Source organism: Protopterus annectens, chromosome 15.part0, assembly GCF_019279795.1.
Source record: "Protopterus annectens isolate FY-2018-M chromosome 15.part0, PAN1.0, whole genome shotgun sequence".
In the NCBI taxonomy this organism is placed as follows: Eukaryota; Metazoa; Chordata; order Ceratodontiformes; family Protopteridae; genus Protopterus; species Protopterus annectens.
In genome coordinates this window covers 408,146,912-408,160,363 of record NC_056749.1, presented here as the reverse complement: position 1 = coordinate 408,160,363, position 13,452 = coordinate 408,146,912, and the positions used below count along the sequence as shown (strand labels likewise).

General features: G+C 43.9%; 1 protein-coding gene across 1 annotated transcript in view; it reads right to left on the bottom strand.

Moving 5' to 3' along the window:
- BRWD3 (bromodomain and WD repeat domain containing 3) overlaps positions 1–13,452 on the bottom strand; it is a 1,896,258-nt gene that overhangs the window by 283,971 nt on the left and 1,598,835 nt on the right. The window contains exon 36 of the mRNA XM_044057276.1: positions 9,145–9,296. Coding sequence (XP_043913211.1) covers positions 9,145–9,296 — 152 coding nt within the window. The remainder of the gene's footprint in view (positions 1–9,144; positions 9,297–13,452) is intronic.

Sequence of the window (13,452 nt, the reverse complement as noted above, 5' to 3'; positions counted from 1 at the left end):
TGCAATAACTGCCTCTTCTCTGGAAAAAAACTTCCTCTCCAGATCAAAGAAAGTGATGCACTATCCTCCTTTAAGAAGGAATTGGACAAATGGATGGGTATCCTTAAATTTATCCCCTATTTGACTGGCCTACTTGGGCTTACCTGTGATAGCTCTATTTAGTAAAAACTGGATATAAAACTAATCAACCCACTAAACATGAACTAAGCAGCATTGCACTGAACATAGCTTCACTAAGAGGAAGACGCTTGGAAGTGACTGGTATAAACAGGAGAATGGACATCCTGTGTTTACACTTGGCATGGGATCCACAGTCCACTAAGATGCTCCATTAGTTTGGCTGTGACAATCCCTTCTTGGTCTTCTGTGACGTTTGAGATCCCTGCTGATGAGGATGTTGCCACTGTAACTTGTTTCCCTCTCTGACAATTTGTAGATGCCACAAATACTTTGTGATAGACTCCCATACTAGGAAAAACATTGACGGTCTCCCTGATACTTTTGTTCAGGAGTAGGAGAGAACCGTCTGGGACTGGAGGGAGTGAAGCCATTTGGTAAGGCTACTTGTTGCAATTCAGGCTCCAGGGTTCCCACATTCCTCCTTTCCTGCCTATGCCATCTTTTTTCAAACAGGCCTCTTTTTAATCTTTTGCCCTGCTTGCCGTTTCCCAGCTTACAAGGTTCAAGGTCGATAGGGTAGTTTCTGTCATGATGTGGCATGAATAGGTGAATAAAATATATAGTTTGACCCCTTCCATAACTTTACCACTTTCTTCCATTTTTTGAGGACTTTATAAGTCGGGCTCTCAAACAACAGACCCTTGTCACTGGGAGATTGAGAAGCTGTGCTGTGACATCCTGTATCAGGTAATGAAGCCACACCTGGGTATGTCTTCTGATAGAACATAGCCTGTGTGGCATCCATAGCATTATATCCACACTGGATAAAATGGTTAGCTAGCTGACTATCCAACCTGTGTAAGCTCTAACAGTTCTGCCCTCAGGTCAGCATCAGACAGCTCCTTTATTTTCATTTTCAAGTTGTCCACAGCCATCTGAAATTTGGCTGGGTGTGTCTTGCAGTTAACAGCAATGAAGGCCAGGTCAGCAGACATATAGACTTTCCTCCAAAACTTGTTCAAAGCCCTACATTCCTTGTCACTGTGACGGGTCTTAGAAATCTGAAGCAACTTAGACCCTTTCACTGGATCCTTGGACAAAGTACAGTTTTGTACCTACCATAAATGTAGATGTTCGAAGATCCACATTGCTGCAGTCCTTACATATGGGTAGTCCGCTGTCCTCGGTCGGCCCGAATCTCAAAGTATTACGCTGACGTCGGTCAAGGCGCTTAAGACTGACATCAGGACGTCATATCCTCAGTCTTTTCTTGCCCCAGATGTCAGAAGACCCTAAAAAGAAAGGCCAAAACCAAAAGACAGCAAAAAACAACCAACCACCCTTGCACTAATCATATGTACAATATATACAATATCCACAATATTCACAACCCAAACCACACCACCGCCTCTAACTACAGAGGGGAAGGAGGGAGGGTAAATTGGACTGCAGCAATGTGGATCTTCGAACATCTACATTTATGGTAGGTACAAAACTGTACTATGTTCTTCATCTCACATTGCTGCAGTCCTTACATATGGGTAGAATCCCAAAGCAGAGGTAAGGGAGGATGGCAAAACTATAAAGCATTAGGAACTGCCAAAATGCCCTGTAAAATTGCAGTGGCAAAACCAGCCCTAGATTTAGAGTAAAGTGGAAGGTGGTAATGCTTAGAGAAAGTATGCACTGAACTCCAAGTAGCTGCCTCCAAAATATCTTTAGACCCCCCTTAAAAAAGCTGTAGAAGTGGCAGTAGCCCTAGTGGAATGAGGCCTAATCCCAGCTGGAATCTCCTTACCATGATGGGAATAACAGAAAGCAATACAAAACCCAATCCACTTAGAAATAGTTTGTTTTGAAACAGGCTTGCCCTGAGAACCCAAAGCAAATGAAACAAATAACTGCTAAGACTGCCTGAACCCTTTAGTTCTGCTCAAATAATATCGCAACTGCCTGTGTATATCCAAAGTGTGCAAAATCTTTTCCCCTTTATTTTGGGGGTTTGCATAAAAAGTAGCAAATGAATAGTTTGGTTTAAAGCCACACTAGAAACCACTTTAGGCATAAAGGAAGGATTAGTACGCAAAGATACCCTATCCTTATGGAAAATTAAGAAAGGCTCAACCGCCATAAGGGCCTGTAATTCAGAAACCCTTCTCGCAGAGGTAATGGCCAACAAAAAAGCAGTCTTCCATGATAAATATTTCAAGTCGGCAGTAGCTGCAGGCTCAAAAGGTTGTAGAGTGAGTTTCTCCAACACAAAATTGAGATCCCAAGCAGGAGTAGGAGCTCTACGTGGGGGTCTTATATTCTTTGCCCCTCTAAGGAATTGCTTAAACAAAGGATGAGAAAACAATGGTGGGTCACAGTCATAGTGAGCAGAAATTGCTGCAGCATGAACCTTAATAGAGGAGAAGGACAAACCTTTGTCCACTAACTCAGTAAGATATTGAAGAGCCACACTTAAATTAGGCTTAGAAACATCAAATTCCTTTGCTGTACTCCAAAATAAAAATCTCCTCCATTTATCTGCGTACACTTTCCTTGTACTAGGCCTTCTGGCCTCCAAAATAACATTCAAAACTTGCTGTGGAAGCTGAGACCCTCCAGGGTTTAAAAATAGAATATGCCAGGCTGTTAGATGTAGAGAGTGAAGCTTGACATTGAGTAAATGACTGTTCTCCTGAGACAGCAGGTGTGGAATCGAAGGCAAAGGCCATGGAGGCTCCCGTACCAGACTTCTCAGTCATGGGTACCAGTGCTGTCGAGGCCAATCTGGAGCTATTAAAATCATCTTTGGCTTGTCCTGTCTGACCTTCAGGAGTACCTTTGGGAGGAGAGGCAGAGGTGGAAAGGCATACACATGAAGATTGCTCCAATTGAATGAGAGAGCATCCACTTTCCAAGCTGTGGGATGAAACCTTTTTGTGCAAAACTTTGGCAGCTGGTAGTTTAGTGGAGAAGCAAACAGATCTATGTCTGGAGTTCCTCATAACACTGTCAATTTCTGAAATACATGAGGATCCAATTTCCACTCGTGGGGATCCATAATTTGTCTGCTCAACACATCTGCTAAGGAGTTCTGTGCTCCCGGCAGAAACCTTGCCTGAAGATTTAGCTGTAAACTGAGAGCAGTCTCCCACAAAATCATTGCTTGTCTGCATAGAGGATAAGAATGTTCCCCTTGCTTGTTGATGTACCACATGACAGTTGTGTTGTCTGTTAGAACCAACACCTGCCCTGGAAGAAGTAAATCCTTGAAAGCTATTAATGCAAATTGGACTGCTAACATCTCCTTCAAGTTGATATGTAGATGTTGAAGTCTGGCAGGCCACGTGTCTTGTACCCACTTTCCATTTAGATGAGCTCCCCAAGCTTTGTCTGAGGCATCTGTTGTTAGAATCTGACTCGCCTCTGGCCGGGTCACAGAGAGTCCCTTGTTTAGGTGACATTCCTGAGCCCACCACAAAAATTCCTTTTGAATGCAAGGGATTATCTGAATGACAGTGTCCATATCTTGGCAGTGCTGTGTCCATACATTTTTGAGATACCATTGTAGCTTCCTCATATGCAGTTTGGCATTGGGAAGCACCAGAATACAAGATGCCATGAACCCCAAGGCTTGAAGGACTGTCCTTGCAGTCAGCCTGGACTGATGAGACAATTGATGGAAGTAAAGAGAAAGATTCTTTTGTTTGTCCGGGGTCAAAAGGCCATCTGGGATGCTGTATTCAGTCTCACACCCAGAAAGCACATGTCCTGAGAGGGTACTAGACTGGACTTTATTTCGTTCACAGAATACCCCAGGCATCTTAGCACTGCTATCACATACTGTAAATGATGAAGAAGTTCGTCCTTTTCTTGGGCCAGAATCAGGCAATCGTCCAAATAAGGATAGATCTGTATCCCTCTTAGCCTGAAGAAAGCTATCACTGGAGCCAGAACCTTCGTGAACACTCTGGGCAGTAGATAAGCCAAAGGGCAATGCAGAGAACTGATAATGAGAAGTCCCAGCCCGAAAACGCAGATACTTCCTGCAACTGAGCCTGATAGGAACATGAAGGTAAGCCTCCTTGAGATCCAGAGTCACCATCCAGTGATCTTTGCCCAGCAGAGGTAAAAGCTGTTGTAACGTCAACATTTTGAACTTGGGAATGTCCAGATATGTGTTGAGGATAGATAAATCCAAAATTGGTCTCCACGTGTTCCCCTTCTTTGGTACTAGGAACAGGCGAGAATAAAATCCTAGGCCCACTTCTGGCAGAGGGACCGGTTGTATGGCCCCTATTTGAAGTAGCAGAGAAATTTGTTTGTGAGCCTCTAGTCTTTGCTGAGGAGGAACGTCCGGCATGCCTTTGAAAGGAGGCAAGGTATGGAAATAAAACTTGTAACCCTGGTGTATGATATCCAATACCCATCTGTCTTGGGTAATCAAACTCCAATTTTCCTTGAAGAGTGCCAACCTTCCTCCCAAAGGAGCTGCCAGGCAAGAAGGATCTGGCAGCTGAAAAGGTAGGTCATTGGGCCTGTTTACGAAAGGACTGGCCCCTGCCCTCACCCGAAGATTGTGCAGGAGAACTCCCTGTTCTAGGTCTGAAGGAACTCTGAGCTCTGCCCCTACCACGTCTAGATCTACCCCTAGACTGAGAATCATAAGAAGGATACGTCCACCCCTTAGCAGGCCAATTCCTACTAAACTTGGAGGCTGAACTTGCAAAAATCTTTAACAGCCTGCATAGACTTAGCCTTGTCTTCCATTTTCTTCAAGACTGACTCCACAGGTGAACCAAACAACACATCAGACTGTAAAGGAGCATCCAAAATCCTTGTCTTAACATGGTCAGATAAATTCTGATCCCTCAGCCAGGCGTGCCTGCGAAGAACTGAACCAGTGGCAGCCACCCTAGACGAGGCCTGTACAGCATCAAAACCACATTGTAAAGAATGCTTACCCACCTGTTCAGAGACATGCACCAAATCTTGTAATTCTTTACACTCAATGCCTTCTGCCAGAGCATCTACCTTAGACTTCAATTGAGAAAGAAGATAGTTTTGATATTTCAACATGTGAAACTGGCAATTCAAAGCCCTCATAGCTAAGGTGGAAGAAGTATAGACTTTCTTTCCCCATCTATCCAAAGCTCTGGCCTCTTTATCTGGAGGAACCGGATTTTTTACAACAGAGGCCTTGACACCCTTAGGTCCCTGACTAACAGTTTCTGGGTCCGCCCTAGGACTCTTATAAAGATATTTATGAGCCTCAGGCACCCTGTAATACCTATCCGGTTTAACAGGAGCAGGAGGCAAAGAATCAGGATTAAGTGAAGCCTCTGCAAACACATCTTCCACAACATCCAGAACAGGGGGTATAGCCAAGGGCCTATGCTGGGGTAAAAGCAAAAATTCCCTAAGCCGTTTCCTGGAATCAGAGAAGTCCTGACCTTCCCACTTAAAATGTTCCCTCATAGAATGAAGAGTCTCTGAAAAAGAAAAATCCTCTGGAGGAGAAGCAGAAGGAGTCGAATCATCTGCATCCGAATCAGAATAAGGAGAGTACTCCTGCAAGTCTTCAGCCGAAGACTCTGAAACATCCGAAGCCTGCTCAAAACTCCCCAACTCTGGCTCCACCCTAGGCCTCTTATCAGGAGGGGGCAAAGAACCTCTAATCAAAGTAATTAAATCTTCTGCCATTTTAAGCATGTGCTTCTTGGGCACAGACCCTGCTGAACTAGGAGTGACACCAACAGAAGCTAAACCTGGCCTGCCTCTGGGAGAAGCCTTGGAAACAGAAGGAGAGGGCCTAACCACCCTAGGAAGGGAGGGGAGTACAGTAACCTGAGAAGCCCCTTCAGCCTGACCTGCCTCCTGAGAGGCCACATCCTGCAATATCAAGGTCTCCCCCTGGGACTCCAGAGAAGCCTCCGTCGGAACCACCGGTTCCACTGACGCCTCTAAAGAACCGGCGTCCGGTACGGACGACTCTTCTTGCCTGGGCTTAGCTGCTTTGTCTTTGCGCTTCTTCGAAGAAGCGGGCGCCGGAGAATCCGACGGCATATTATAATTGCACCGCTTCCCGAAGACCAACCTAGCACAATCTAACCTTCGCTTAATAGTGCGCTTATTGCACCTAGCACAAAAGCGACACCCAACAACGTCGTGCTCAGGCCCCAAACAAGGAATACACAAAGAATGATAATCTCTATGCGGTATCTGCTTCCCACAAGAAATACAGTTATTCACTTTTTCTGACATCCGGTAAACCACTGAGGCAAGAAAAAACTAAAATATTCCCCAACGGGGTACTTAGCCAACTTTGACTCGGTCTGAAACTCCGAATTCGAAAAATTTCAGAACGCCGAACGGCACTTGCAATGCTGCTTCTGCATCGGACCATGCGGCAAAAAAGACTGAGGATATGACGTCGGTCATGCGCATTTGTACCCTGACGTCCTGATGTCAGTCTTAAGCGCCTTGACCGACGTCAGCCTAATACTTTGATATTCGGGCCGACCGAGGACAGCGGACTACCCATATGTAAGGACTGCAGCAATGTGAGATGAAGAACATCTGCTGGATCTGCCACAGGATTACTATTATAGGCACTTGTGGGCATCTTGCACCCTATACAACTTAACTGATTTCTTTGGTGCAGGACAACAGGTAGGTAAAATGGCATCCTCTAAAGCTCTTAAAATATGATGGATGGCCACTGTTTTTGCTGAATCTTAGGTGAAAGGATTAAAATATATTATTTAGGCTTCAGAAACTTCACTACCTTGCTATTTTAAGAAATGACTCATCTTGGTACGATTTTCCTCAAATGAGATCTTGTCAGATGGAGAATCAGAGAAAATAGTATTCTCTGACAGTCATAACTTGGGGGGAGGGGACACCCGGGAAGTGCAATCCAGTTCTTCCCCCTCCATTTTACTTCTACAGTCTTCGGCTCTAGATTGAGCATGACCCCACTTCCTTTTAATGGAGAGTACTCCTGACACTAATGGTTCAGTGCATGTTTGCAGGGCCTGTGCTGCTTTCAAGACACCCTGCACCAGGCCAAACCATTGTTCAGGGCAAACATGGGAGGAAGTAGTGGTTGTGGAAGACCCACCAGACACATGCTTGGAAAATATTGGCAGGGAGGTAGGGGGAAGACATGTTTCTTTTTGGGGGTATCCACAGGAGAAGCCCTAGGATCTGAACAGGAAGCCCAGACTTTTAGCCAAAACCTTCAGCCCCTTCTCTACCAAGAATGGTGGGAATCCTGTCTTTCCCTTCAAATATTACTATGTTGACCTCCTCAGAATGTGCTAGCATTCTGAAGTCTGAAGATGGTCCCTACAATGAATCAGTCAGACAGACATGTCTGGTTTCACAGCCATGACTGCCTGCAAAGGGGCTTGTAATATGGTTGGGGATGAGTAGATATCTGAACTAGGGGCTGCAAAAGCATCTTACCTGGACAGGTACACTCAGACCACTCAGGACAACTGAGCAACAGTTAAGCACCTTTTTGTTTTTGAAGGGGAGGTCAGAAAAGAAAGATTATCTGGTTGTTGCCATTGTAGATCAAGCAAACAACTCTATTCTCCTCCACTCCAGGTATTCAGAAACGAAACAAAGCCACCTCCTAAGACCTTTGGGGTGAAGCCCTGACAACCGCAACCACAGTTTTTGACATCATAATCTGCACCTAGCCAACACAAACAGCAGCTATATTAGTCCTTAGTAGAAGTTTTAGACCACAGCCTCATCTTCTTTTCTTAGACAAAGTTCTAGAAACACATTACTAAACAACAATACAATACAAAATTACGGCAGAAAAAGTAGTTCACCAAGGAGGTACTCCTTTGTTCCTGAACTTCGCAATATTGCTGAACATGCGGAGAGTGATGCAAACTAAACACTGTTAAAAGCACAGTGGGGTGCTGAATTTGTGAACTGCAGGAAGAAAGCTCTAAACTGCATTGGTGGACACCCTTCTTAATGGCATGTGTGGATGTATGAGGGATTAGACTTGTCACTTAAATGGGAAAGAAGCCTAGTTCATGGAAACTGCACAGGATGAACCTTGGGGGTATACAACATCCAAGTCCCAATGGTAAGGACTATTGCAACAATGATATATTTAGATCTCTGTGACAAACAGAAAGATTACATTATACAGTGAACCTAGGTATCTTAGTGTAGTAAAATAACTTTATTTAAAAAATGCATGTCTAAGCCATCTATCCACAAGAATAAAATGAGAGAAAAGACGATTTACTAAGAGCTGGATATCCATGTTGATGCATATTACAAAATAACGTAAACACATTAGTGCATAAAATAAAATAAATACATTTTAGGCATTAGTTGTTGTTGTGAAACTTCATAATATGCCTTTTTACTACATACACGGAAAATATATTATAAATGCTTATTTATTCTTGTAGTTAGACTGACAGATATTAATGACATCAGTCTACTGTACAGCTGGAAATTAATTCAGCCACAAGCATTTTCTTACTTCATAAATTGCACTAAGGTGCTCTAGAGATGTGTATTAAGTATGACACACAGCAGCAGCTGAATGTACATTACATTTGGTTTCATGCCTCATAACAGTCTCTAGGTACACATGAGAACTGCCTAAGACATATGCCGTGGTTTAGTGCTTCCTGATTTACTTAAGATTGATTTAGAACACATCTTTGCAATGCAAAGGATTTAATCTCTAGGAATACAAGTTACTGACAATGGCTTAAAAGTACATGTTATCAAAAACAAATACACTGGTAGAATATTTAGATTATATATGTGTGTATGTGTGTTTATATATACATACATATATTTTTTTTTTTTTGGGGGGGGCAAAATGTGTATAATTGGTTGTCAAACCTTATAATAAACAGTACTTGGTAAAAGCAGCCATATGTTAGACTATCTGTACTACTACAGTCAATTTACATTTCTGCTTCAGGCTAGTTCAACTCCTGGCACAAATTTAACTATACTGGATCACAACAACTGTATACTGGGTACCTTGATGCCCTGCTACTGCTGGACACCGAGCTGCTAGTACTCCTGAGTCGTTTTCTATATTCCTGTTTCTGTGCTGCAGCCTTGTATTCAGAGATGATTTTCTTAATGTGGGTTTCAAATAGTGCAGAAAGTCGGAGTGTCATGCTGTAAATCTGCAATAGTGGAAACAAAACCATTCAAAAAATACTCCATAAAACAAGTGATCCCCTAAATCCAAGTACTAGTTAAGAACTGTTCTGCCTTCCTTATTAAAATAAAAATATGACACTGACAAAAGGAAATGCATGCAATCTAGAACCTCAGAGCAATGCAAATCTGCGATTATGGCTCAGTACAAGATTACTCCACAATTACCCCACAGATGTAAAAAAATAATTTCACAGGAATCTGCACTAGGATCGATCACTTTTCATTCAGCTATAATGAAACTTGAAATTTGATAAAACCGTACTCAGTAGTATGTTGATGACACTGTATTGGTCTTGCCTGGCCAATGACAAAATATAAATTAACTCAAACTTAACTTACAACAACACTGATTATTGCTCACATAACAAGTGAAATGAGCAAAAGGAAGGCAGTAGTAAAAAAAAAAAAAAAAAAAAGGGGGGGGGGGGGCAAATGGGGACAAAATATAACAGATGCCTCCTAGCTACAAATGGTTGGAAGTACAAAAAGAAAGTCCAAAACAATCCAAACGCACATGCTATGTGATGCATGGAATAAAAAAACATCAGGACTGCAACAGTCAATATGCGGTCAACTCCTTAAAACATAAAAAGTTATAAGCTCCCTCTTTTCCCAAAAAAGCAGTATCTTCCCTGCTGCTAGTAACACAGCATGGAAACTATAGCCTACACTTACAAGCTTGCCAAATTAGTTAACAGTAACAGACCGATATCAACATCACTGCAATATTTTCCCACCTTTATTAATGTCCATTCTAAGGTTATGAATAAATGGGCTTCAAAGCAGAAAGTACGGTTGTGTACACTTACCATAAATGTAGATGTTAGAGTGTTATTCACTGTTGCAGTCATCACATTTGGGTTATCTGCCTGCAGGTAGCCCTCAGCGGGCCTGAATACCAGAGTCTTGGGATTTCTCCGTCTGATGCTGTTGCTTCTTCCATGACGTCAGGTCGTCAGGGGTATGCAGCCGACGTCATTACATCAGTTTTCTTGCCCCAGATGTCAGGTGCCCCCAAAATAGGAAGCAATTACATGGTATGTAATACCCCCAACAAAAAACAAATACCAATGATATAAGACATGCCAGACAAAAAGGAAGTCAGGGGGATGGAGGGAGAGTAACGAGGACTGCAACAGTGAATACACTCGAACATCTACATTTATGGTAAGTGTACACAACTGTACTATGTTCTTCGTGTTTCACTGTTGCAGTCATCACATTTGGATTGATTCCCAAAGCTAAGGAAGGGTGGAGGCAGTTATGAAGAATTAGGGCTGGCAATCAGGCCCTGTAAGACTACTGTGGCAAATCCAGATCTGGAGTTAAAAAACATAAGCAAGTGGTAGTGCTTGTTGAAAGTGTGTACAGAGCTCCAGGTTGCAGCTTCCAAGATGTCCCTAGTAGGGACTCCCCTGAGAAATGCTGCAGAGGTAGATGTAGCCCTAGTGGAATGAGTTCTGATCCCCTGTGGGGTGGGTTTCCCATAGTACTTGTAGCAGGAATGGATGCAGTGTGCTATCCATTTAGAAATGGTTTGCTTTGAAATGGCCTTGCCCTCTGCCCCTGCAGCAAAGCTGACTAGCTGCAGGTCAGACTTTGAGAGGTTTAGTCCTGTCCAGATAGAACCTAAGCTGCCTGTGCACGTCTAGAAAATACAGGATCCTTTCCCCTTTATTCTGAGGATTAGGAAAAAAGGTTGGCAAATGAATAGACTGGTTTAAAGCCACACTAAACACCACCTTGGGCATAAAGAATGGGTTAGTCCTGAGGGAAACCCTGTCTGCATGGAAGATAGGGCCTGCAATTCAGACACACTTCTTGCTGAAGTGATGGCTAGAAGTAAAGCTGTTTTCCATGAGAGGAATTTTAAACTCTGCTGTGGCCCCAGGTTCAAAGGGCGGAAGTGTGAGCTTTTCTAATACAAGGATAAGGTCCCAGGCTGGAGTGGGAGCTCTCCTGGGGGGTCTTAAATTTTTGGCTCCTCTCAGGAACTGTTTTACCAGAGGATGAGAGAAGAGGGGTGGCTCAGTATTATAATGAGCTGAGATGGCAGAGGCATGCATCTTAATTGAAGAGAAATATAGGCCTTTGTGAAGCATTTCTGTTAAGTAATCTAGTATATGAGGTAAGCCGGGCACAGTTGGGCCCATTCCCAGAGATTGGCTCCAGGAACAGTATCTTTTCCATTTTTCCGAATAGGATTTTCTAGTACTAGGCCTCCTTGCCTCAAGAATGACATCCAGCACCTGCTTACTGAGGTTTGCTGGTGCTTAATTCAAGGGATTAGCCAGGCTGCAAGGTTCAGGGTCTGTAGCTGAGGGCGCAGAATCTACCCTGCCTGCTGGGACAGCAGGGAAGGAGTCTGAGGCAGTTGCCATGGTTGTAGCACTGTCATACTGCGCAAAAGAGAGTACCAGTGCTGGCTTGGCCAGTCTGGCGCAATCAGGATTGTCCTTGGCTTGTCCTGTTTGATTTTTGGTAGAACCTTCGAGAGGACTGGACTAGACAGTCAAGAGGAGAGGGTAAACACTTGCACCACACCACACTCATCACATAGTCCCTCAAAACCCACACCACCAAAACACACACATAGAAACACAAAACACACACCTACATTCACGAAGGCTCTCAATAAAAACCTGCCCAAGCATCAGGGACATCCAAAGCATAAATGCAAGCAAACTCCACCCCCCAACACAACCCAAATGACACATAGCCCACAAACTCAGTGTGCCACTCAACCACAGCCCATAAGGCATAACAACGTACCCAACACTCTAGTCATAGGTGACTCTATAGTCAGGCACACTGATGTTCCACTCACTAGACTAAACAAGAAGAAAGTTACTGTCAGCTGCCTGTCAGGTACCAGGATCCGCCACATAACGCATGCACTCAGGTCACTCCACAATAAGTACAAATATGACACTGTCATTATCCATGTTGGTATGAATGACCTGAGACGTACCTCCCTGGACTACATGAAGAGAGACATGGAGGAGCTCTCCGATCTTGTATCCCAGGCAGGTATGACCCTAACCCTGAGTAGCATCCTGCCATCACCCAGAATGATACCACAGTACAAGGACAAAATGATTGACTTCAACTGGCTAAGCTTCTGGTGTCATTCTAAGGGGATCCAGTATTTGTCTGCCTAGGACGACATGATCGACAGTCCACACAGATGCTTTGCCAGAGATGGCCTGCACCTGTCGCCCTTAGGATTCCGGATACTGGCTAAGACTCTTGCCACCCCTATAGTGCCTTTTTTAGGCAAGGTTCAAATGACAAATTCACCACCGTAACCGGTACAAGCAAGCAAAATCTGAGGGTAATGCTACTCAATGCTAGAAGTCTAAACCTCAAAATGCACTCACTCAAGGCACTCCTTAAAATGGAGAACATTGACATCTGTGCATGGACAGAGACCTGGTTCAAAGCTCCAGAGAGCACCCCTGCATTACCAGGCTTCAATTCATACCACACCTTTCGGCCACCTAACCCAGAAAGAAGCACTAAAGGTGGAGGCGTGTCCATATTCATTAAGGATATCCACACCTCCAGGCTAGTTGCACAGCATAATGCATCCGAGATTATCCAAGTGCAACTAACTCTGGGCAAGACCACAATCCAAATTGTAGCTTGCTACAGACCCCCCTTCACCATGCCCCAGGATTCACACTCCTCATTTCTTGATACACTGGAAAGTATTAGGGTACAACCCAACACCCTAATAATGGGCGATTTCAACTACCCCACCATTAACTGGGAAAACTACTCATGAACCAACTCTTTTGCTCAACGTTTTCTAGAATTCATAAATTCCAACGCCTTGGATCAACTTATTCACACCCCCACCAGGGGCAGCAATATCCTAGACCTGGTCATCACCAACATGGGAAACCAGTGTTCCACACCAGAGGTCAATTCCTCGTTGGTCAGATCCGACCACAAGCTAATCAGCCTAGACATCCACATCCCACCCCAGCCCCAATTAGGGAAACCATCATAAAAAACTTCTCAAAAGCCAACTTCACACTTCTTAAGACAGAAGTGGCAAACTTCATGACACCCATGCAGACGGACAATAGAGGTATGACTGCCAAATCCTACACA